At 43.1% G+C, this 24,361-nt stretch overlaps 1 protein-coding gene across 4 annotated transcripts in view; it reads left to right on the top strand.

Moving 5' to 3' along the window:
• MAP3K4 (mitogen-activated protein kinase kinase kinase 4) overlaps positions 1-24,361 on the top strand; it is a 107,173-nt gene that overhangs the window by 32,030 nt on the left and 50,782 nt on the right. For all 4 annotated transcript variants that reach the window (XM_055536145.1, XM_055536146.1, XM_055536147.1 and 1 more), the window contains exons 2-3: positions 3,237-3,427; positions 13,765-15,131. In XM_055536145.1, coding sequence (XP_055392120.1) covers positions 3,237-3,427; positions 13,765-15,131 — 1,558 coding nt within the window. The remainder of the gene's footprint in view (positions 1-3,236; positions 3,428-13,764; positions 15,132-24,361) is intronic.

Consider the following 24,361-nt stretch of genomic DNA (forward strand, 5'->3'; position numbering starts at 1 on the left):
CCTTTTTCTGTTTCCCCAAATTAAATTTTTCATAAAAGTTAATATTTTCAAAATATGTACTTTCTTAGTGGAGAAGGAAATGGCAACCCACTCCAGTGTTCTTGCCTAGAGAATCCTGTGGACCGAGGAGCCTGGTGGGCTGCTGTCCATGGGGTTGCACAGAGTCAGACACGACTGAAGCGACTTAGCATGCATGCGTGCATTGGAGAAGGAAATGGCAACCCTCTCCAGTGTTCTTGCCTGGAGAATCCCAGGGACAGAGGAGCCTGGTGGGCTGCTGTCTATGGGGTCGCACAGAGTCGGACACGACTGAAGTGACACTTAGCAGCAGCAGTGCTTTCTTAGATTGTTTTTATCTGCTAAAAGCACTGGACCTTGTAGATAAAACAATGACCTCTCCTGTCTTGAGTTTGACTCTGTCCTCGGGGCTGGGGCCTTGCTGTTGGAGACTTGGCTTAGTGACGTGTGGACATTGTTAGTCCCTCTTCAAAAATTCCTCTTCTACCTGCACGTTATGTTGTGTTACTTCATTCATCCACATAATACTGCTGGATGCGAGTGAAACATTCCATTTCTTTATGCCTGTCTGATGCTTTAGTATTTTCTGCATAGCCTTTTATTACCATTATTTTGTTTTGTTTTTTGAGTCTTCACAACTGAATTTCCTGAAATATTTTAGAATATTGACTTTACAAATTCTGAATTACTGTTTCTTCTTAGTCTGAGATTAAGTTATGTGCAGTCACCCATCCAGTAAGGCTGGGACTCAGCCTTGGGTCTTCTGCCTCCCAGGTTCATGCTCTCCACCACAGAGAGGGTGTTCTGAGCCTGGTCTGATTTGCTCTTTCATACCTGACTCTGTTCAGTAATATATGAGATGTATTATCGTGGAAGAACAAAGAATGGTTTTGAACATTCTCCTGAAAACTATTGGAGATACAAAAGTAGTAAAATACAAAGTCCTTCCTTACCACTGACTTTATCTTAATGAGGGAAAATAGAGTTGTAATATTAAATTTGAAAGGCGTTAGAAGATGTTAAAGGGGCTTCCCTGATGACTCAGAGTTTAAAGTGGTACCTGTAATGCGGGAGGCCTGGATTCGATCCCTGGGTCGGGAAGATCCCCTGGAGAAGGAAATGGCAACTCACTCTAGTATTCTTGCCTGGAGAATCCCATGGACAGAGGAGCCTGGAGAGCCACAGTCCATGAAGTTGCAAAGATTTGGACATGGCTGAGCAAATTCACTTTCTCTTTCAGAAGATGTTAAAATGTTAAAGTTGTTTCTGGTCGTGTTTATGCTGAAGTCAAAGGCAGATCTTTCCAAGTCGGGCAGATGCATGCTGAGTGATGTAAATCATTTAGTGATACTGCTCACACTGCTCCTGTTGAGCATGCTTTATGGGGTTTAGCCCTTACAGGTATGGAGTTCAAATACTTATCATCTTTATTTTATATATGTGCATTGAGGAGATTTTAAATAATTTGGCTGAGGCCCACACATCTAGTAACTGGCAGAGTCAGGATTTGAACCTAAGTCCCTTGTGTGAGGAAGCCTGTGTTATTCATTCGAAAGCTTGTGCTAGTAACCACACCAGATGGGAATGAAATCAGCAACCTTGTCATTGATAGCCGTGTTTGTTTTTATCAGTTGAATCAACTAGTTTGCAGTGAGTGTGGAAAAAATGTATATAGGAAATTTCAAAATAATTTATGTCTATGTGAATCACTTCAGTTGTATCTGACTCTTTGCGACCCTATGAACTAGCCCGCCAGGCTCCTCTGTCCATGGGATTCTCCAGGCATGAATCCTGGGGTGGGTTGCCATGCCCTCCTCCGGGGGATCTTCCTGACCCAGGGATGGATCTCACGTCTCTTACGTTTCCTCCACTGGCAGGCAGATTCTTTACCCCTAGTGCCGCCTGGGAAGCCCACATTGTTATTTGCTGTGTGACTTTGTGAGTCTTAAATAATAAAGGTAGCTAGCCTGAGGGAATAGGTACATTTAAAACATGTCTAAATTTGCTTATGGGTTTAATTTGATTCAGTTAGCTTTTGGAATATTCTGCTTGTGTGTCTGATTGTGTGGGCCTGTGTGTGTGGAGGGCGTGTGCGCTCACAGTATCTAGAGTGGTCTTGTCTGGTTTAAAAATCAGTTTTTGACCTGTCCCAGGGATTCTTTAAATATTTCAGTGCTGTAAATTTGAATAATTCTGCAGCATTTTTATTTTTGAAAGATAAGGATCTTTTGTCAGTCCATTCAATAATGATGTTATCATACATTTTAGGGTGGGATTTTTTTCCCCCCTCATGATTTTGAAATAGCTTTGATTTTCTAACAGGATGTGTAAATCTCCAGGGAGAAAACTGGTTGTATCTTGAATTTAGAGTTCTATTTTTAAAGTATGAAGTATATTTTATAAGGAAGATTCAGAATAGGTTAGATTGTAAGGGTCCCTATTTGAAAGGAACTTCATGATTGCGTCTTTCCAGTTTGCTGTTTGGGAACTGTATCTGTTCTCAGTTCATATATTAAATTTTATTTTCGTTAGCATTGCAAAAAATAGAACTTTATCCAAGTAGTGGTATTGTTGAGGAAGTCTCCTGGGGACAGAGAATTGGCAGGAAGTTTCCAGAGACCAGGTTAAGGAGGAACTGCCGTTTGGAGGTCAGGAGAAAGTCGTTCCCTTCTCTCCTGCACAGCATCTTCCCCGCATGCCCCTCCCCGGCGCTGCATTGCGGTCCCTACCACATGTCATCAGAGCTCTCTGCTCAGCTCCTGCTCTCTGTTCTGTCTGTGTGTGCTTCACAAAGGAAGGAGCGGGCCTCTGACGTCCGGGCAGGACTTGTCCACTCAGATTTAGCTTGTCCGCACCTAGCACATGAGCAATGCTCAGTTCAGTCGGATTTGTATCTTTCAGTTCTATGCTCTTTTTTTCCCCCCAATCCTCAAGTATTTAGTTTTAAACTTCATTTATGCTGGAAAGAATTCTCCAAACAACAGAAACTGCCAATCAGTTTCTGGGCGTGCTGAGAGCAGGAACACAGTGGCTGCGTTCTCCTTGTGAGTTTCCACAGCTACAGTAGAGGAGCAACCTACACCAGTACACCAGGCTAAGGAGGTGACAGAGCCATGAAAAAGTGTTACAGAGAGTTCTTAAAAGGAGCTTGGAGTGGTTTAAGTTTCAATTCGCTTCCTCTGTCACTGAGTGTTTTCTTCGCTTGTTGTCTTTATCAGGCAAGAGTACGCATTGGGAGACTCAGCTTGCAAGAATTCCGAATCCGATCCTGAGGACTTTTCAGATGAAGCCAACACAGAGAACCTTTATGGCACCTCTCCTCCCAGCACGCCTCGGCAGATGAAACGCATGTCCTCCAAGCACCAGAGGAATAGTGTCGGGAGGCCTGCCGGCCGCGCCAATCTGAAAGGTCAGTCTTGCCCTGGAGAAGACGCACGTGCGCGGGCGTGGCGCAGCTCAGCGTCTCTGTGCCGCAGGGCGCTGTGATCCGCGCCTTCTACAGTACCGGTCGTTACTCCCCTTCCTTGAAGTTTGATTTTACGCTGCCTGAAAGTTTTGTTTTGACACTTTTGAGTTATTATCATTAGCAACGTTGTCAGTAAAGGAGAAACTGACTCTCCAGAGGTGGAAAGGCTTGTCCTGAGTGTTCGTTCAGGTCAGCGTGTGAGGCATCCGCGTTCCTTCTAGGATGTGGAGGAGGCCGTGGGGATGCTGTCGGCGTGCGCGTCCCGGACGGCTGGCTGCGGGTGTGCGGATCTGTGGCCTTCTTTCCTTCTTCGTATCTCTTGGGGGATTCGTATCTCTGGCGGGACGGCCTAGATTCTGTCTCCCGGGCGTGACGTCCTGGGCAGGCGGGGAGAGGCAGGGCCCGGCCGTCTGCTCCAGGGTTCTCTGGGCGGCCCGAGCCCCGTGTGCTCCCCCCGTGTGTGTGGGGCCCTCCTGCACCCTAAGCACAGCGCCAGATGGCGCCTTGTCACCAGGCTCAGAACCTTGTCTCGCCTTTCTCTGTGTTTGGAACCCCAAAGCCCAGATAGTGTCCTGCTCCTGGAGACGGAGACTGTTCTCTGCTTTCATTTCTTCCTTCCTCGGAGTACGTCACCGCTGTTCATTTCTGAGGTGGAAGAATTGAAGCGGGCAGACCTGGCTGCCTTGTACATACTTTCTAACGCGGAACCTCAGGTCACCAAGGCCTTACGGTTTTAGAAACTGTCTTTATTTCAGAAAACCACTGGTCCTAAAGCTGATCTCTTAGCTTCCTAGAATTCATCCACCTATTACTTTGCAAGGTGGAGATTTCATTCCTTGTCTCCTCTGAGAAATTTCCGCTTGTCACATGTTCTCCTTACTGGAAAGCCTCATTTCCGGTTCTCTTTTTCTGTAGCCTGTGTTCTTCTGCTCTTTTTGGTCAGCTTCCCTGTCCCACACCTTTCTTCCGTACACTGATCTCTCATGGTTGATGTCAGCAAGTCCATTCTGGGTCCCTGTCGTATATAACTGCTCCCAGAAAGGAGAGAGGCAGGAGAGGTGGGCTTTATTGTATTTGTGTGCTTGAATGACTTCCTATCCAAGGAGGAATTCCTAGGTAGTAAGTACCCTTTCTTTCCTATGCTGCTGCTGCTGCTAGGTCGCTTCAGTCGTGTCCGACTCTGTGCGACCCCAGAGACGGCAGCCCACCAGGCTCCGCCGTCCCTGGGATTCTCCAAGCATAGGATTCTTTCCTATGAGGAAGAAGTTGTTTTTTTTTTACTTTGTTTTAAAACTTTATTTGTAGTAGGATATTAACCTATGGCCTGTATTTACCCCGTTTGGAAAGTAGTAGCTTTCTATTTCAGTGTAGTATCTTTAAAATCAGTCCTTATCCATTTTCTCAAAAGAATTTCTCAGATGCCTACAGAAGTGCCTTATCTAAAGTAGTATCAGTGAAGGAGCGTCTCCTGATCAGTATTGTTAGTGACTTACTTGCTCTGTGGTGCTGAAACGTGACGATGCCAGCAGGACATCTGCTTTTTCTTTACTGGTTGGTTCATACAGTTCTGGAGGCATTGCCCTGGTGGCTCAGCAGTAAAGAATCCGCCTGCAGTGCAGGATATATGAGTTCTATCCCTGAGCGGTGACGATTCCCCTGGAGGAGAAAATGGCAACCCCCTCCAGTGTTCTTGCCTGGAGAATCTCATGGATCGGTAGGGTCTCAAAAGAGTTGGACATGATTGAGTGACTAAACAACAGCAACAGTTTTGGAACAGGAGTTGAGAACACAGTTCCCCCCTGTACAGATTAAGAAAGTGGGGCCCAGGGTTTTAAAGCAACTTCTTAGCCACCAGAAGGCTTGAGATAGCGGCAGGACTGAACGGCCAGAAGGCTTGAGATAGCGGCAGGACTGATTTTAGGTGCTTTTTTTTTTGACCACTCTGTGTAGCTTGTGGGATCTTCGTTCCCTAACGAGGTATTGAACCCAAGTCTTCGGCAGTGATAACCCACTGGCGCCAAGGACTTTCCAGGACTGATTTCAGCGCTAGTTCTCCTGGGCCTCAGTTTGGACTTTATTCCCAGTTCGAGCAGCAGGGGCTAAGCTCTGAATGTGCTGCTTGAGATGGCTCTGTGTGCTCAGTCACTCAGTCGTGTCCAGCTCCTTGCCACCCCACGGACTGTGGTCCACCAGGCTCCTCTGTCCACGGGATTCTCCAGGCAAGAATATTGGAGTGGGTTGCCATTTCCTCTTCCAGGGGCTCTTCCCGACGCAGGGATTGAACCCACGTCTTTTGCATCTCTTGCCTGGCCAGGCAGATTCTTGACCATGCAGTCACCTGGGAAGCCCATTGAGATGACTGCGCATCGTCCCTTATCAGTCAGAAAACCAGTCACTGGATACTTGTTGAGCTCCTGCTGTTGTTCTGGGCTGTGCCAGAGATAGAAGGTAGAGGAGAGATTGTCTGTCTTCCTCCTCAGCTTCTTTCAATTGTTTATTTCATGAAATGACAGAATTTTAGGTCTGGAAGATGTCAGAGACCACTTTAATTCCTGCCATTTTGCAGGTGAAGAGGGAATGCTCATTAACCTTTGACTTGTAGCTACCTGAAAGCAGACCTCAGGCATCAACTTCATGTTTTTTCTTGTTGCAAAAGATGACATGTTTAGGGAGCTTAGAAAATGCTGACAAAAAGAAAATAAAAATAACCGTAAACCCAACATGTAAACATAACTTTTGCCATCTTTGCCCTGTAGTCTCTTTTTGCTTCAGTTCAGTTCAGTCACTCAGTTGTGTCTGATTCTACACCCTCATGGACTGCAGCACACCAGGCCTCCCTGTCCATCACCAACTCCTGGAGCTTGTTCAAACTCATGTCCATTGAGTCAGTGATGTCATCCAACCATCTCATCTTCTATCATCCCCTTCTCCTTCCGCCTTCAATCTTTCCCAGCATCAGGGTCTTTTCCCAGGAGTCAGTTCTTCGCATCAGGTGGCCAAAGGATTGCAGTCCTTCGTTAGTCCTTCCAATGAATATTCAGGACTGATTTCCTTTAGGACAGACTGGTTGGATCTCCTTGCAGTCCAAGGGACTCTCAAGAGTCTTCTCCAACACCACAGTTCAAAAGCATAAATTCTTTGACGCTCAGCTTTCTTTATGGTCCAGCTCTCACATCCATACATGACTCCTGGAAAAACCACAGCCTTGACTAGGTGGACCTTTGTCAGCAAAGTAGTGTCTCTGCTTTTTAATATGCTGTCTAGGTTGGTCATAGCTTTTCTTCCAAGGAGCAAGTGTCTTTTAATTTCATGGCTGCAAGTCACCATCTGCAGTGATTTTGGAGCCCAAGAAAAGAAAGTCTGTCACTGTTTCCACTGTTTCTCCATGTATAACACAGTCTCTTTGCTTACATATAGTAATATCTGTGTTGTTGTACTGTATTGTTTTATAGCTGGCTTCTGTTTTCATTTCCTATGTTGTGAACTTTCTGTGTCATAGAGTAACCCGTGCTGAGTAACCCAGTTAAATGGCTGCTGAATCATCTGTGGAAGCATCTGCCCAGTTATCACTGACGGTTCTCAGCACTGTGCTTGGCTCCTCAAAGGAGTTACCTTTTAAATATCATAATAACCCAACGAGATGTAGGTTCTCTATATTACTATGCAGCTTACGGTTGAGGAAATGACACCGTTTCTAGGGTGTGTAGTTTTGACTGTCCTGTCATGCGTATGTTAGAAAGTAGTTAGTTTGCCATCTGGTGAGCTGTTTTGGTCATGAAAACCAAAGAAAAATGGATAGGAAGCACCCATGTTGGGCGGGTGGGCTGTGTTACCTTATGGTGATGAGGTGTTTATATTGAGCAGTAGAACAGCACTTAAGAGCTTGCTTGCTTCGAGACCTCGGCTGCTTTGAGACCTCGGCTGCTTTGAGACCTCGGCTGCTTTGCGAACTTGGGGCAGCAGAGCGTGGTGGACGGGAGCACAGACTCAGTTCCCAGATTGCCTGGATTCTCATCCTAGCTCTCTCAGCTTCCAACCTCCATGTTTCATCTGAGAAATAAATGCCTTCCAGTGTGGTGAAGATTGTCTGTTCAGTAAACACTGGCTGTCATTATTACTGGGAGCTGAAGATTTCCTTCTCACTGTTTGCCTTAAAACTTTAAGGTAGAATTGAATAATTATAACACTGAGCGTTTCCTCGTTAGCCGGTGCTCCCACTTTCAAGACAAGTCTCGAGTCACCACTGCTGTGGCGTAGAGCTGGGCCTCTGTCTGGATTGCCCGTCTCCCGTGGCTCCTCCCAGCCCCCTTGCCTTTTCTGACTGTGTGTGTTGCCGTCATAGGTTTTCTCCGGTCCTTCTCTCCTCCCTTCCCTCCCTTTCTTTGTGCCTTTGCCTCTCTCTCCTTTCTCCCAGCCCCCTTCTCTCCCCGACCCCACTTCTGTCCCCCCTTATTTCTCCCTCCTCCTTTCTTTGACTCAGAACTTCGGTGACTGCGTAGGCAGGTGCTGTGCTGGACGATGGATAAGCCCTTGCTGATCTCTAGTCGCAGCCACGGAGATGAGCAGGCTGCCCCACCTTGTGTGGTCGAGCTGGGGTGCAGGCGAGTGAGGGGGCTCCTGCGGGCCCCCACAGGAGGGACCGAGCAGACCTGGGCCTCGGAAGGCTTCAGGAACAAGCGGCATTCCTGCTGTGACCTGAAGGCTGAGCTCGGGAGACCAGGATTTCAGACGCATTTGTCATTCATCAGAGTATATTGGTCTCTCAGTGTTTTCAAGGGCTTTTTAGAGTTAATTAGATTGGCCAGACTTATTTTCAAAGCTTCCCAAGGAAATAGGAACGGATGCCTTCTTTGTTTCTCTCTGTGACTAGCAAAGGCTGCCTGAACCATACCCTTCACTTTAGAACCGCGTGAAAGTGGAGCTCATCTCTTTAAAGAACGTCACCAATGGTCCTTTCACGTTTCCAGTCATCTGTCGCTGTGTGACAGACCGCGCCAAAGCATGGTGTCCCGAAGGAGCCCCCGTTTTCTTGTGCCCACGGCCCTGTGGGCAGGTGTCCGGGCAGCGTGCAGCTCCTCTACTGGCTGACGTCTCGGGCTTGAGCTGGCACAGTGCAGATGGCTGGAGGTGCCGTCATAGCCCGCGTCTTCTCCACGTCGTGTCTGCAGGGTCTCTGATGTCCGGGATGACTCTGCCACCTGGACAGAGAGCTGGTTGGCACTGTCCTTTTTTCCATGTGACCTTCCATCTGGCTGGCCTGGTCTTCTTCACAGCACCCTGGTCCCAGATAATTGGACTTCTTAAGTGACAGCTAGCTTCCTTCAGCTAGTTCAAGAGGTCCAGGTGGAATCTGAAAGGCCTGGGAGGCCCCAGAGCATCATGGGTGCTGCCTTTTGCCCCATGGGGCCAGCCAACACCCAGAGCGGGTGGGGCCGCGCCCGGAGCTGTGGTTCCGTGGCTGTCCTGAGAGACCCGCTCCCCACTGCGTGTGAGGCTTTGGGCCTTACTGTCTGCTCAGTCCCGCTGTCTTTGCATCTTCCGTCCCCCCTCCCTTATAAATGGAAGTGCTGTCAGGAGCATCCTCGGAGGAACGTAAGGTCACCCAGAGGTGACTGAGGCCCCTGTGTGCTGGAAGCAGGTGAGAGGAACCACTGACACCGTTTTCTTTAGACAGTAACTGTTGTCTGGTGCTGATTATATGGATTTGATTGTTTAAATATTCTTATCGTCTGCTCAGAATAACTACTGCCGTTACAGACTGATTTTTTTATAACTAGAAATTCCGTCCCAGGCCTGAGTCATACCCACTGTTTACTACATCTCTCAGTACAGCAAGGGAAGTAAGTCGAGTTGGTCCCGTAGTGTAAGTGGGCTCGGTGAGAATGAAGACACCAGGTCAGAGTGCTTTTCAGGGCGAGCCTGCCCTCTGACCGTCATGGGCTCCATTTTGCGGCAGTGATGTAACACTGTGAGAGCCAGGTTACAGAGACCCGTGTACCAGAATTTGTACATACTGTACACACGTGTGCACATACATGTACACACATTGATCTCCTTGCCATTAGCAAGTATCTCAGGGTGTGTGTGTCTGTGTATGTGTGATTTTTTGCTAACATGGTGAAATTAGCAAGTTTTTAAAAAAAAAATCATACTGCTCTAAAATTGATCTGCTAAAATGGTTATAAGTCAGATTTGGCCGCTATAGTTAGAGGAATGTTCACTGTGAACCAGAGTTGATTTGCATCTGTATTTCAGCTCTTTAATCCAAATCTAGCCCAACTTTGAAAGTTCTGGTTTAATTTTACAGTCTGCCCTGCACTTGGAGGCTCACTGTTGTAGCCACAGTCTCTTCTTCTCTGCCTTCATGTCATTTTGCATGTTTGTTGTCTGGCTTAAAATATTCTCTTGCCTTCCTTTCTGCCCTTATTTAAGGTGACCCCAGTCTTTAAGGCCGTCAGCCAGGTAAGTACCTGGTCTTGCTTAACTCTTCTACAGATGAGTCCTGTAGCCCTCTGCAGTCTGTCTTTTATGGCAGTCAGCATCTTAGCCTTTGCTTGGTCACACGGTCCTGCCCTGGGAGCAGCTCTGACAGGTGTAAAGGTGGTTGACGGCACAAACATGAGTTATAGTAGGATCCCCATCGGGACGTTCGCATCTGTGTGATCATCTGTGTGATGCGGTCCTCTCCAGCACGTGTTGTTGTGAAGATGATGACGATTTCTATAGAGCTCTTACCTCGGAAATGGGGAGATTGAATAAAGCAGTGTTTTCCCAAATGTGGTGTCGTTCTAGCCAGGCTGAATCAGAGTCCCTGGCAATGGGCCCGGGAATCTGCGTTGTAGCTGGAATCTGAGTGATTCTTTAATGTTGACTGAAGTTTGAGAACCTTGGATTAGGGGGTCTGTTAAGTCCCTTCGGATTGCTGATATTGACAGTCTAGCACATCATTGCCATAAATATCATCTCTCAGTTAAAGAGGAGGCATCTGTTTCTGTGTTCTCATTTGAGAGATTGCAGAGGGCCAGTGTTTTGAATTTGACATATACAGATGAAAGAACATAAGAATTGCAGGGGCTTGATAAAACTTAACATTGTATACATATTCTTAAGAGTCATTTTTAGGTGTGAATTGCAAGGAATTCAGTTGATTGTCTTAGATCTGTTGAAACCAGTGATTCATATTGCTTGTCATTTGTTTGCGTTCGGTTTTACTATACAATTTTTTTTGTTCTTTTCCTTTCATGTTTTTCTGATTTGGCAGGAGTTATTGGTAATTGGCCAAAGGAAGCAGAAACTTCTTGGAAGGTTTGTTTTAACGGTACTGCAGAATCATACCACTTAATTTATAGCCACTTGGGAGATCGCTATTTATTAGTCTTATTTAAGTCATTATGAATTAGTTCTGTAGTACTGTAATTAGAACTTGTAAAAAGCATTCTGTATACTTCTGATCCATTCTCCTTTCCAGAAACTCTGTTTGACTTTCTGTTCATTGCAGAGGGATTTAGCATGGGCATAAAACTAAACAAGCAAAGATTGGTATTTTCTTTTTGCACGGTAGCTAGACTAGAGCTTGAATCTGTTTTCAGTTTAAATTGTGTCATTTTAATGGTATATCAGTTTCCATTTGTGTTTTTTTTTAAACCAATTTGGCTTTTTATTTTGGAAAAAAAATATAGCTTCTTTGTCTTATCTTCCTCTTTTCCCAATTTACTTTCCTTTATACACATTGTAGATCCAAATACTGAACCATTCATTGCTTTTTGTAAGTACAAAATTAAAAAAAAAAAGTTTAATATGCCATTTGTATGCTATAAGATAGGCTTCACAAGATGTGTATATGATCTGCAAAACTTAGGTCTCTGGGCTTGCTAAAATTTGATTCTGTATTTACAGAAAAGTGGGATTATAGCATTTCTCTTCTTAAGTCCTTTTAATTGTTAGAATAAAGATCAAGGCTGAGAAGCTTCATCTCTTGGTATTTTCACGCTTTGATTGTTAGCTCTGTGGTAAGTTTAGCACAAATTTGGGCTTAAAGTGCATAATGCAGTCTTCTGTGTTAGATTATTGCACTACCGGGTGACTCAGTGGTAAACCCGCCTGCAGTGTAGGAGCCATGGGTTCATACCTGTGGTTGGGAAGGTCCCCTGGAGAAGGGAATGGCAACCTGCTCCAGGATTCTTACCTGGGGAATCTCATGGACAGAGGACTTGGCAATTACACAGCAGCAACTCCCAGTTAACTCTTTGTTTCCCTTAGAATCCTTAAATCATGGATTAGAAGAACATCTATACTTCTGTGGAACTGCTGAGCCGAGTGGCAGTTCTGATTTTGGTCTTTTGAGAAAATGTCGGCAGTGACTGCAAGAGCTCAGATTCCCACTGGCAGGGTGCGAGGATCCCTTTTCGCCACGACCTTGCCGACGTTCGTTATTTGTGTTGTTTTTGATGATAGCCATTCTGAGTGAAGAAATTTCTTGAATGGAGTGTATAAAAAGTTTTAAGACATGTAGAGTAAAGTAGATTAAAATAACAGATAAAATTTCCATTGTTTAAAAGTATTGCTAATTTAAAATATAGTAATAATAGTTTTATGTTAAAATATAACAAATCCTTATAGACAGATAAAATCCTTTTTGATGGATTGTAAAATAAATTGAATATAAGTGAATCAAATTGGAAGTGCTTTTAGAAATACTTGTTTGAAAAATCCTTACTTTAAAACTAAGTTAAATTGATTTGGAGATATACTGATTTTGAACAAATTTTCTTTGTTAAATTAACTTTAACAAAGTTATGTTAGTCTGGGTATATTAGTCGGTAAATTGATTTTGGGTATGTTAGTCTGTAATCATATAAATACACCCTATTTCATAAAATCTAAAGGCATACTGTGCTATTATATACTAAGAAAAAATGCTTATAAGTGATTCACAGTATATTCTTACACTTAGAATTTTTAATTATTTATCTAAAGAACTCTTTTATACTTTGATATTTAGATACAAATTTTTAAAAGCCATTTATTACTTTTGTGCATATGTATATAAAGGAAAATGTAAATGAAATATATTAGTGAATATTTTCCTAAAAGTTGTTTATATTACCATTAATTATAAAGCATATTCTAATTTCAAAGAAGTTGAAATACAAAATGTGTGTCCTAGATTCAAAGAGACAAACTGTACCTTGAGAGGAGAGGGGACACGGGGGTGGTGCTGTAGGCTTGGGCGTCATCAGTGTGTGAAGGGCACGTGAAGGTCACCCAGGGAGAAGGCAGGTGAGGCAGGAGAGACTCAGGAGGACTTGGAGAAACACGCACTTTTCATGGAGCCAGCTGAGGTCCCAGCAGGGACTTTGGAAAGGGGTGACTTCAGAAGCAGAAGACAGCCCTGAGACTGCTGCGTCTAGAAGATGAGAGAATGCAGGGGTTTCTGTGAGGTAGAGATGGTTCAGAGGGTCAGAGATGCCCAATAGGAAAGAAGACGTGTGTTCGTTTCAAAGCTTGGGAACTCAGTAATAGAACTTTTCACAGTTCTTTGAAGGAGAAGTGTGATGTTTGCTTTCTTTGCATTAATTCTGAATGATTTTTATGTGCCAGTATAATAGACTAGGCAAATTTTACTAAATTAGGCTGTATGTCTTCAGTTTCCTTAATGTTAAATTAAGAAATGTTACTGCTCACTTGTTTGTGGCAAAGAAGAAATCAAGGAACAGAAATTAAGGTAAGCATTTTTGCTTACGTGTCTTTCAGTGTTTCATGAGAATAATCTTAAGGTGCCTTAAGGGTTCTTTCCTCCATCTGCTTGATTTTACAAATGACAGGAGTAACCCAGAAAACTTAACCAATTTGCTCTAAGGTGATGCTTCGGTTCGTGGCCAAGGCAGGAGACGGATGTGTTCTCTCAGCCGGGTGCTCTCGGGTCTGCCGTGCTGTTTCTCCGTTCTAAGTCCAAGGTGATAACTCATGAAGGTTTGGTTTACCTGGATGACTGAACTTTGTAGTAGACAAGTAAACAGCTGCTTTTGGGTTAGTCGTGGAGGACATTAGAGAATATAACAAGTATTATGTAACAGGAAAAATGGGTTAAAACCTTTTTAAAAGTTTACAGAGAAATGTTTTGTGTGTTGTATTCTCTTAATTTTCAGCACACGGTATGATTATTTTCTCCAGTGGCAGCCTGCAACTATAAATACATGTGGATATCAGTCTTATTGAAAATATTGAGAACAGCTTGATCTTTTAGAGTAACATTAATGTTCTTCTTTTTTTTTTAATAGAAAAAATGAATGCATCAAACCAACCTCCACACAAAGACACTGGAAAAACTGTGGAGAACGTGGAAGAATACAGCTATAAGCAGGAGAAAAAGATTCGAGCGGCTCTCAGGTCCACGGAGCGGGATCATAAGAAGAACGTGCAGTGCTCGTTCATGCTGGACTCAGTGGGGGGCTCTCTGCCCAAAAAGTCCATCCCGGATGTGGATCTCAATAAGCCTTACCTCAGTCTCGGCTGCAGCAATGCTAAGCTTCCGGTCTCTGTGCCCATGCCGATAGCCAGAACCGCCCGCCAGACTTCCAGGACTGACTGTCCCGCAGATCGCTTAAAATTTTTTGAAACTCTCCGACTTCTGCTAAAGCTTACCTCAGTCTCAAAGAAGAAGGACAGGGAGCAAAGAGGACAGGAAAGCACATCCGCATTCTGGTTTAACCGATCTAACGAACTGATCTGGTTAGAGCTGCAAGCCTGGCATGCCGGCCGGACCATTAACGACCAGGACCTCTTTTTATACACAGCCCGCCAGGCCATCCCAGACATTATCAACGAAATCCTTACCTTCAAAGTTAACTATGGGAGCTTCGCCTTCGTTAGAAACGGAGCTAGTCTTAACGGTACTTCAGTAGAAGGGCAGTTTGGAGCCCCTCACGGGACGCAGCCTGCGGGTTACTCAACCTATCACGAGCACCTCCAACGCCAGAGGGTGTCCTTCGAGCAGGTCAAACGGATAATGGAGCTGCTGGAGTACATAGAGGCACTTTATCCATCACTGCAGGCTCTTCAAAAGGATTATGAGAAGTATGCTGCAAAGGACTTCCAGGACAGGGTGCAGGCGCTCTGTTTGTGGTTAAACATCACAAAGGACTTAAATCAGAAATTAAGGATTATGGGCACCGTGTTGGGCATCAAGAATTTATCAGACATTGGCTGGCCGGTGTTTGAAATCCCCTCCCCACGATCGTCCAGGGGCAACGAGCCCGAGGATGAGGCGGAGGACACAGAAGGAGAGCTGAAGGAGCTGGACAGCAGCACGGAGGAGAGTGAGGAAGAGCAGAGCTGCGGCCCGCGGGCACTGGAGCCCAGGCCGCCCGCCGACCACAGCCGCCACGTCCAGTCGCCCCCGGATTGCGTCCCGAAGAAGCTCGAGAGGCTGGAGTCCGAGGACGAGTCTATCGGCTGGGGAGCCCCAGACTGCAGCACCGAGGCAGGCTTTAGTAGACACTGTCTGACTTCTATTTATAGACCCTTTGTAGACAAAGCACTGAAGCAGATGGGGTTAAGGAAGTTGATTTTAAGGCTTCACAAGCTGATGGACGGTTCCTTGCAGCGGGCACGTATAGCACTAGTTAAGAGCGACGGTCCAGTGGAGGTAGGTTTCCAGAAGGCAGTGAGCTTAGCCTTTGTTCCGCTGTTACTTGTAAATTACAGTGTATTTTGTATTATATATGTACTTTCATAGCCTGGATTTTTTGTTGTTGTTAATTGAAGTATAGTGGATTTACAGTATTGTGTTCACAGTCTTGATATTTTTAAGGCATAAAACAGTAGTTATTATAAACTGCAGATGTAAACATTTCTATAAAGTGTTGTGATGAATCGGAAAATGGATCTATGAAAACTGTATGAAATTGGGTGAAATTAAGTGTGTGGAGGGGAAAAAAAAAATTCAACGATTTAAATATAGGATGGAGAAGGACAGACTAGGTATAAATAAAGAGGGAAGAAAGCCACAATCATGGGTGACCACAGGCTGAATATGAGTCAGTAAAGTAGTCAACATGATGTTGAAATATTTTTAAATGAGTATGGCATCCAAGGTCACAGATGTAGTTCCTTGTCTATTCTTTGCAATAGCTTACTTCTTTTGAGTTGCATGTCCCATTTTGATCACTGGATTATAAAGAGACATGAATTATAGAGAAGGCTAAGAATGGTCATAGGGAAACAGTATACGCTGTTGGGTAAGCTTAAGCATAGATGGTCAGCATAGATGGTAGAAGTTTATTGAAAGTATTATCAAATATGTTTTGGCATGTGAAGATTTTTGAGAGAGGAAAATGTCTACTAGAGGAAGTGGCTTGAAAATGGTACAGATTTGGTTTTATTAGCTTGATATCTTAGAAATTCTTTACAGTTAAAAAGTGGCAAAACTAGCAGAGGGTATATTGTTGTAGATTGTTCTTGACAGTGAAAGAGTATAAGGAATTCTTCTGTTGTGGTGAGTTTGCACGTTCGTCTGGCTAAAAGCAAAAGCACCCAGCTCTTTGAGATCCCTAATTACCAGAGTTAGGCTATGATTCTGAATTTTAATAGCTATATACATATATATGTGTGTGTGTGTGTGTGTGTGTGTGTGTGTATACATCTACTTTTTTAAAAAGCTTAATTACACCATCTGGCTTGCTTTGGAGTCAGAGATGATAAAACAGAAGATATTCTTTATTCGTTAAGATGGGAAGTATTGGAAGAGAACTCCAGTTTGCAAAATTCTAAGTTTTAATCTGATGGCCACATTATGAGCCCTTAGGAGAGGGGCTCAGGCAGTCACATAATATAGCAAGATGTTTGCAGAATGAATCAGTTTTGTAGCTATAAGAGGTTAGTTTACTTTGAGTATTATTTTGATTAAGTGAAGTCGCTCAGTCGTGTCCGACTCTTTGCCACCCCATGGACTGTAGTCTGTCAGACTCCTCCGTCCATGGGATTTCCCAGGCAAGAATACTGGAGTGGGTTGCCATTTCCTTCTCCAGGGATTATTTTGATTAGAAATCTCAAAAATGAATTTTCTTTGAGCAGTATTTTGACTCTGTGAATGACTTTTTATGTATATCTTTTTATTAGGGCAAATGATGTTTTTCCCTTTTAGTCCATGAATAACTGTTTTATAATAATAATTTATTATAGTAGAAGTTTCAAAGTCAGTAGAGCAAAACTAGATCCATAATAAAGATTTGGCATGTGCTTCAACTAGTGAGCAGCTTATTTTGGTTTGGGTTTTCGGCTGGAGTTCAGTTCCAGCAAGGACACCTGTGGGATGGGGTTGATTAATTTGTTTGGTATTTTGTTTGTTTTTTTTTTTGGCTCTGTGGGCTTTTCTTTAGTTGCGGCAAGTAAGGTCCTCTCTAGTGTGGTGAGTGGGTTTCTCATCGCGGTGGCTCCTCCTGTTGCAGAGTGCAGACTCCGGGGCCCACGGGCTTCGGCAGCTGCAGCACGTTGGCTCAGCTAGTTGTGGTCCCAGGCTCTGGAGCACAGGCTCAGTAACTGTGGCACATGGGGTTAGTTGCCCTGCAGCCTGTGCGGTCTTCCCAGACCATGGATGAAACCTGTGTCTTCTGCGTTGGCAAGCAATTTCCTCACCACTGAGCCACCAGGGAAACCCGATTAATCTTTTTTTCATGAAGCACTATTTTTGAAGTGATATCAGTGAAAAAGTCCTGGCATTATTACCTCACCTTTAATTCATTAGCGCTCATAGGAGAGAAGGGTTCATGGTGGGGGGCTCAGAGCGGCTTGTTGGGGCTTCTTAAAACTGCTTTGCGTTCCCACCCGCAGACTGTCTTCCTCCCTGCCCTGGAACCTCTGTGGCATTGAATCCCTGCTGCTTCTGGCACAGCTTTGCATCACTTAGATGCGTTGGAACAAGAAAAAGATTGTGAATGAGTGCATTTTCTGTTAGAACACTTATTGAAAAAAGACAGTAGTGGGTAGCTCATAGTTTTGAGTTCTAAGTTGTATGCCTTTGGTGTGACCAGTTGAGACTTAACTGAATGAAAAGGTTATCTTTATTACAGAAAAGAGATACATACAAAATCAAAGTGTATGAATTAAAGATGTTTATTAGAATTATTTGGAATCGTTTGCTTTTCAAAAAGAAATGAAGTACAGAAACACCTCTTGTTTTAAATTTTGGTTTATAAAATGTTGTGTTTGTCAAATAATGAAAGAGGAAATAACCAAGAGCTAAAATTCTGTGTTGGAGATTAATCCAAACTGATAAAAGATAAGTCTCCAAAATGATAATTAACTCAATGGGAAAGTAAAACTTTATTTTTATTCCTATTTCAGGGACATGATTTCCATAAAGGAAGTGTACATTTATGTATATATATGAATATGTACACTCCCCTTCTGGGTTTGTTTTAGTTTTTTACTAAGTATGTCTGGGAAAGAGCCACAGTTTTAAAATCAAATAACTGGATTCCATTTCTTGATGCAACACTTTCTCGCTACACAACTTCGTAAATGACTTAATCTTCCTGATCCCAAGTCTTCACCTCTGTAAAATGGGTATAATAATACTTTCCTACCTCACAGGGTTGTTGTGAGGCTTAAAAAGATATTTGTGTAAATAGTAAAATGCTATAGAAATTCAATATAAACTATTGTTTTTTAGAAGTTTTGTTAACATTTTTCCCTCTTGAAGCTGACTGTATGGTAGTGGGGGCTAGACAAGTCTATATTTTTACTTTTTAAGTGTATTTTTAGCTTTTCAGTTCTGTTCAGTTCAGTTGCTCAGTCGTGTCCCACTCTTTGCGACCCCATGAATCTCAGCACGCCAGGCCTCCCTGTCCATCACCAACTCCCGGAGTTTACCCAAACTCATGTCCATTGAGTTGGTGATGCCATCTAACCATCTCATTCTTTGTCATCCCCTTCTCCTCCTGCCCTCAGTCTTTCCCAGCATCAGAGTCTTTTCAAATGAGTCAGCTCTTCACATCAAGTGGCCAAAGTATTGGAGTTCCAGCTTCAACATCATTCCTTCCAATGAACACCCAGGACTGATCTCCTTTAGGATGGACTGGTTGGATTTCCTTGCAGTCCAAGGGACTCTCAAGAGTCTTCTCCAACACCACAGTTCAAAAGCATCAATTCTTTGGCGCTCAGCTTTCTTCACAGTCCAACTCTCATATCCATACATGACCACTGGAAAAACCATAGCCTTGACTAGACAGGCCTTTGTTGGCAAAGTAATGTCTCTGCTTTTTAATATGCTGTCTAGGTTGGTCATAACTTTCCTTCCAAGGAGTAAGCATTTTTTAATTTTAGCTTTTAATCTCTTTCAAATAATCATACATTTTTAAGGGCATACGTTTTAAGCAATGGATAACCTTTTAGGTTTGAGGACAGTTTTGTTTTCATTCCTAACTGTTAGAAACGTCTTGCCTGACTGGCACTGCAGACTGCGCCCAGTACGTGTCTTCTGTTCACAGTTTCTATGGCTTATGTGATAATAGCGATGAATACAGCTGAAGGATTTTGTAGAAGAGAAGAATTACGATATTCGATTGTTCTCGTATATGACTGTATTTTTATTTCTCATGATTAAGTTATTTGCAACTTGTGTTTGTAAATAGCATCTAATATTTAATTCTCATGCTTTATTTATAAAACAGCTTTCCCTAAAAAGAAACATACTTAAGTATCCTTAAGTTTAAAAAATGTAACTAGTGATACTAAAAAATCTATTTGCAAATTGTTTTAATAAAACGGATATCATAAATAGCCTTAATGGTTTGTTAAAAATCAAGTAACATTGCAGCTCCCTGTTGTTGTGCTGTTGGGGCTCAGTTGCTCAGTCCTGTCTGACTCTTTGGCGATCCCAGGGACTGTAGCCCACCAGGCCCCTCTGTCCACGAGATTTCCCAGGCAAGAATACTGGAGTGGGTTGCCGTTTCCTACTCCAGGGGCCCTTCCCCACCCAGAGATTGAACCCGCATCTCTTGCATCTCCTGCATTGTCAGACAGATTCTTTATCGCTGAGCCACCTGGGAAGCCCCTGTAGCTCCCCCGTTTCATAAATTCATTTTCTCAGGACATGTTTCTAACTATATATGCAGTCTCTGGTTAACAAATGAGTTCATTTCTGAAGTTCAGTTTTTAAGACAGTTGTTTCAATCTCGAAAATAATTATTCAGAGAAAGTGCCGTAAATGAGCTTCAGGCCTTCAAATAAAACTTAGGAAAATCTAAGTAACTGAACTAACAAGGCCAGCTAAAATTTTATTCCTGGCAGCAAGGACAACATAACGTCAGAGTCAAAAATGAGAGAAAACGTCCCCGCCCCCCCACTTTGTTTGTGGACCTAGAGGTGAGCCTGGTTCTTTTTCACGCTTATGCATTTGTGTCCTGGTTTTCCTTTTTTCTTGATATTTAGCCCATCCCAGGATTGCAGTCCTACTTAATTCCCCCACTTTGCTGCAGTGGAAGCTCCTCTAATCTAAGTGTGGTTGATCTCGAGTCTTAGGAATACACGTCCTAATGGCCGCTTCATAGCAGTGTGTGCTGCTGTCCTTTCACGATAGAGATTTTTTAGCCTCCGATTTCTGCTCCTTCTCCATCAGATGCTGTTTGTAGAGTATCCCTCCCAGCTTTCCTTAAAAATTAATAGGCATCGTCTCAGTCCAGTAGTTCCTAGGTAGCCTTTCCTACAGCTACTCCAGCTGTAGGTTTTGTTATGTTGTTTATAATTCAGTTTTAGCTTACAGAGTAAAACAAGAAACTATGTAAACATACATAAAAGATTGATCCTTCATTTCAAAACTACCCACGTGCAATTGCATTTTTTTTTTTTTAGTACACTTGTAATCATGAATACTTTCAGATTTTTAGGGAACTTATAAAGATAGTACACAATTTTCATATGCTCTTCATCCAGTTTCCTCTGATATTGACATCGTCATCAACTCTGGTCCACTTCTCAAAATTAATATACTAACATTGGTGCAAAATACCGTTAACTAAGTAACAGACATTATTCGTGTTTTTGTTCTTCTGCTAATGTCCCTTGCTTGTTCCAGGATCCAGTCAAGGCCACCCCACCGCATTTAGTCAATGTGTCTTCTTAGTCTCTTCTGATCTGTGGCAGTTTCTCGACGTTCCTTATTTTTCATGACCTGGATGGCTTGTAGGATACTCTCGAATTTGGGTCTGTCTGATGTTTTCTCATGATTAGACTGGATGAGCTTCTGTGTGTAACGGGCTTCTGTTTGAGCATCACAAAGGTGAAGTGCCCTCGTGCTGATGTCGACCTTGACCGCTCGGTTCACGTGATGTCTGCAAGGTTCTGCCACAAATGACCAGTTTTCCCTCTCCATGCTCTGTTCTTTGGAAGTAAGTCACTAAGTGCAAGCCACACTCAAGGGGACGGGAACTGAGCCCCGCCTCCAGGAGTGGGGCGTGTGGGCACGCATACTTGGAATTCTTCTGTAAAGCGGGTTTGCCTCTCCTGTCCCATCTTTTCAGTTATTTATTTATCTCATAAATAAATTTATGGACTCATAAATCTTTGTTTTCTACTTTGGGTTGTAGTTCAGTGGTATTGCTGCTTACCTTCTTGCTCAAGTTGTTCCTGCTTTGGCCATTGGAGCTCCTTCAGGCGGCTTCTGTATCCTTGTCATACGCGCTCCTCCTTTTTGTGTGTGTGGTTTTGCTTTTGAGCAGTTTCTTGCTTTTTGGCATCATCTTATATTTTCCCTGTTCCAGTCCTGAAATCAGCCTTTTCTCTAAGGAGCTCTTGTTCCTTTTATTGGCGAATGGGATTTAGGAATGGAGCCCTGGGCCCCAGATGTGTTCATTACTACTGGGGTATCATTGCTTCTAGGCGCTCTCAGTGATAGAGTTAAAAAATATAGATCTGTCTTCTTATCCATGTATACACACACAGATCTGTAGTTACTTCCATATGTGTCTTTCTGCCTGTCTGTCTGTTAAAAGTGAACATGAGTTCATACTGATGTCTCAGGTGCTGATCCAGCTCCTCTGCTTCTACCCTTGCCTTGTAACTTCTCTTGCAGTGAGAAGCCTGGCTCCCATTACTGCAGTGGATTTATTATGTTTGTGCAAGCCTAGTTGACATGTAAGGTAGTCTTAGAATTGCTAACCAGGACCCCTCCGAGGACTAAATTTACCAACTAGAGTAGTGTTTAACTGTACGCACAGTTCTCTGTGTCTTTAGCTTCAGAGCATGTAGGTGGAACGTAGTTTTCTACAGTTGGGTGAGCACCTTTCCCTTCACATTCTCCAGTGCGGTTATAGCATGCATTTGTAATACAGTGATCTCAGTCTGTCCTGGGGTCCCCTGGTGTCCTAGCTGATGTTTACTATAAAGTTCATTCTTTGTGTTATGTAACTCTCTCTTATGTAACTCTCTGGGTTCTGTGCATTTAATTTGTTGAACACCTATAAAATGTCTAAGCTCTAGACTGTGATACAGTTATTTTATGCTCCTCTGTTTTTGTTCTACCTTATGAAACTTAAAGATAAAATGAAAAACTATATTTTAATGTAATGTACAAAAAAAATTAGCTGACTTTGACTATGTATAACCATGCATATTACTCCAAATTCCAGGAAGATTTTTGGTTACTTTATTACTTTTTTGTATTAGGAATGGATCATGTAATTATTATAAGCTTAGTGACCAATGAAATATTGTTTATCTTTGGATCTGGCTATAATTATGCTCTTTTTTCCCCATAAGCACAAGAAACCCTGAAGAGGTTTTCTTTTATATTCAGAATGGGCAGAAGACTGTAGAAACTAGGGAAGTGTTAGTCACTCAGTCGTGTTCAACTCTTTGCAACCCGGTGGTCTGTAGCCCTCCAGGCTTCTCTGTCCATGGGATTCTGCAGGCAAGAATACTGGAATGGGTTGCCGTTTCCTCCTCCAGGGGATCTTCCCGACCCAAGGATTGGAGCTGGGTCTTCTGCATTGCAGGCAGATTCTTTACCGACTGAGCCAGTAGGGAAGTCCAACTCTTTAACTAGAAACTAGGATGTATATAAGCTATTATCATTTATTGAGTCTTACCATGTGCTAGATACAACCACCAAATGAAATGGCGTTGTTATTTTTCAGAGAAGGAGGGGGGGGCTAAGTTGCCCCAAAGCACAGAAGCTCTAGATTGTGGGAGGGCTTCACACCCAGGATTTGGGGATACCAGACTTTAAACTGTGCCAATGGTTTCTAAGCCTGGCTACACAGCAGCATTACCTCAGGAGCTTTTAAAAACACTTGCCTTTGCCCTTCTGGGCTAGAGGGCAGGTCAGACTCTCTCCTGGTAGGACATACGCACTGATATTCTTAACCTCGAGTGAACTTTATATGAATCCAGACCAGCCCCAGTGCAGCTGAGAGTCAGCCCTTTGGAAACACCCTAAGTAGACTACAGTACTCCCGTACCCCATCTCCAAGGTCAGTGTTCAGTAAAACTGTTGTCATAGCTAATTTTTTATTTGTTGTAATCATCACCTGTCTGACTTTGTTAGTAAAGTTACAGGAACTTTTGAAGAAAAGCTGCCCTAACCCATTTTTAAAATAATTTTTATTGGAGTATACTTGCTTTGAAAAAAAGTTTTTTATTCTTATTTTTTCTGACTTTTATTTATTTTTTTACAGTATGTGGAGGAGATTGTTTTTTATTGAAGAATAGCTGATGTATATATTATCTGTTGTGCAGATACAGTGTAGTGGTTTTCAGTGTTTGAAGGTTATACTCCATTTATAAAATACTGTCTGTATTCCCTGTGTTGTACAACGTAGCCTTGTAGCTTATTTATTTTATACAGAGTAATTTATATCTCTCCATCCCTTCCCCCACGTCGCCCCTCCCGCCTCATCCTCCCCACTGGTAACCACCATGTAGGTGGTTTTCTGTATCTGCAGGTCTGCTTTTTTTTTGTTACATTCACTAGTTTCTTGTATGCTTTAGATTCTTTTATGTGACATCATACAGTATGTGACTTTCTCTGTGTGACTATTTCACTTAGAATAATACCCTCCATGTCCATTCATGTTGCTGCAAATGGCAAGATTTCATTCTCTTTTTATGGCTGGATGCTATTCTGGGAGGACAGGGGAGCCTGGTGGGCTGCAGTCCATGGGGTCGCAGAATCAGACATGACTTAGTGACTGAACAACAGCAACAAGTATTCTCTTGTATATATGTAGCACATCTTCTTTATCCATTCACCTGTTGATGGACACTTAGATTGCTTCTGTGTCTCGGCAATTGTAAATAATGCTGCTATGAACATAGGAGCGTGTATGTCTTTTCAAATTGCTTCCCTGGTAGCTTAGCAGTAAAGAATCCACCTGCCAGTATAGGAGATGTGGGTTAGATCTCTGAGTCAGGAAGATACCCTGGAGAAGGAAGTGGCAACCCACTCCAGTAATTCTTGCTTGAAAAATCCCATGGGCAGAGGAATCTGGCGAGCTACTGTCCATGGGGTAGCAAGAGTCAAACACGACTTAGCGACTAAAGAACAGAAAAGAAACATCTTTTCAAATTAGTGTTTTTGTTTCTGGATGTATACCCAGGAGTGGAATTTCTGGGTTGTAAGGTGGTTCTGTTTTAGTTTTTTGAGAAACCTCCATACTGTTTTCCATGGTGGCTGTACCAATTTCCACCCACATACATGAATTTTCTAATTGAATAACTGGAAAGATAATAAGCACATGCTTGCTTATTTGCCTATAGGTTTTTTGTTTTGTTTTCTTAAAGGAAGCACACTTACATGAGATAGAATAGGAAGTTGAGATGTATTATTTTTGACTGCCATGAGCCAGCTGAATCAAACTCGATGTAAGATGAAAGAACAGA

Source organism: Bubalus kerabau, chromosome 9, assembly GCF_029407905.1.
Source record: "Bubalus kerabau isolate K-KA32 ecotype Philippines breed swamp buffalo chromosome 9, PCC_UOA_SB_1v2, whole genome shotgun sequence".
Taxonomy (NCBI): domain Eukaryota; kingdom Metazoa; phylum Chordata; class Mammalia; order Artiodactyla; family Bovidae; genus Bubalus; species Bubalus kerabau.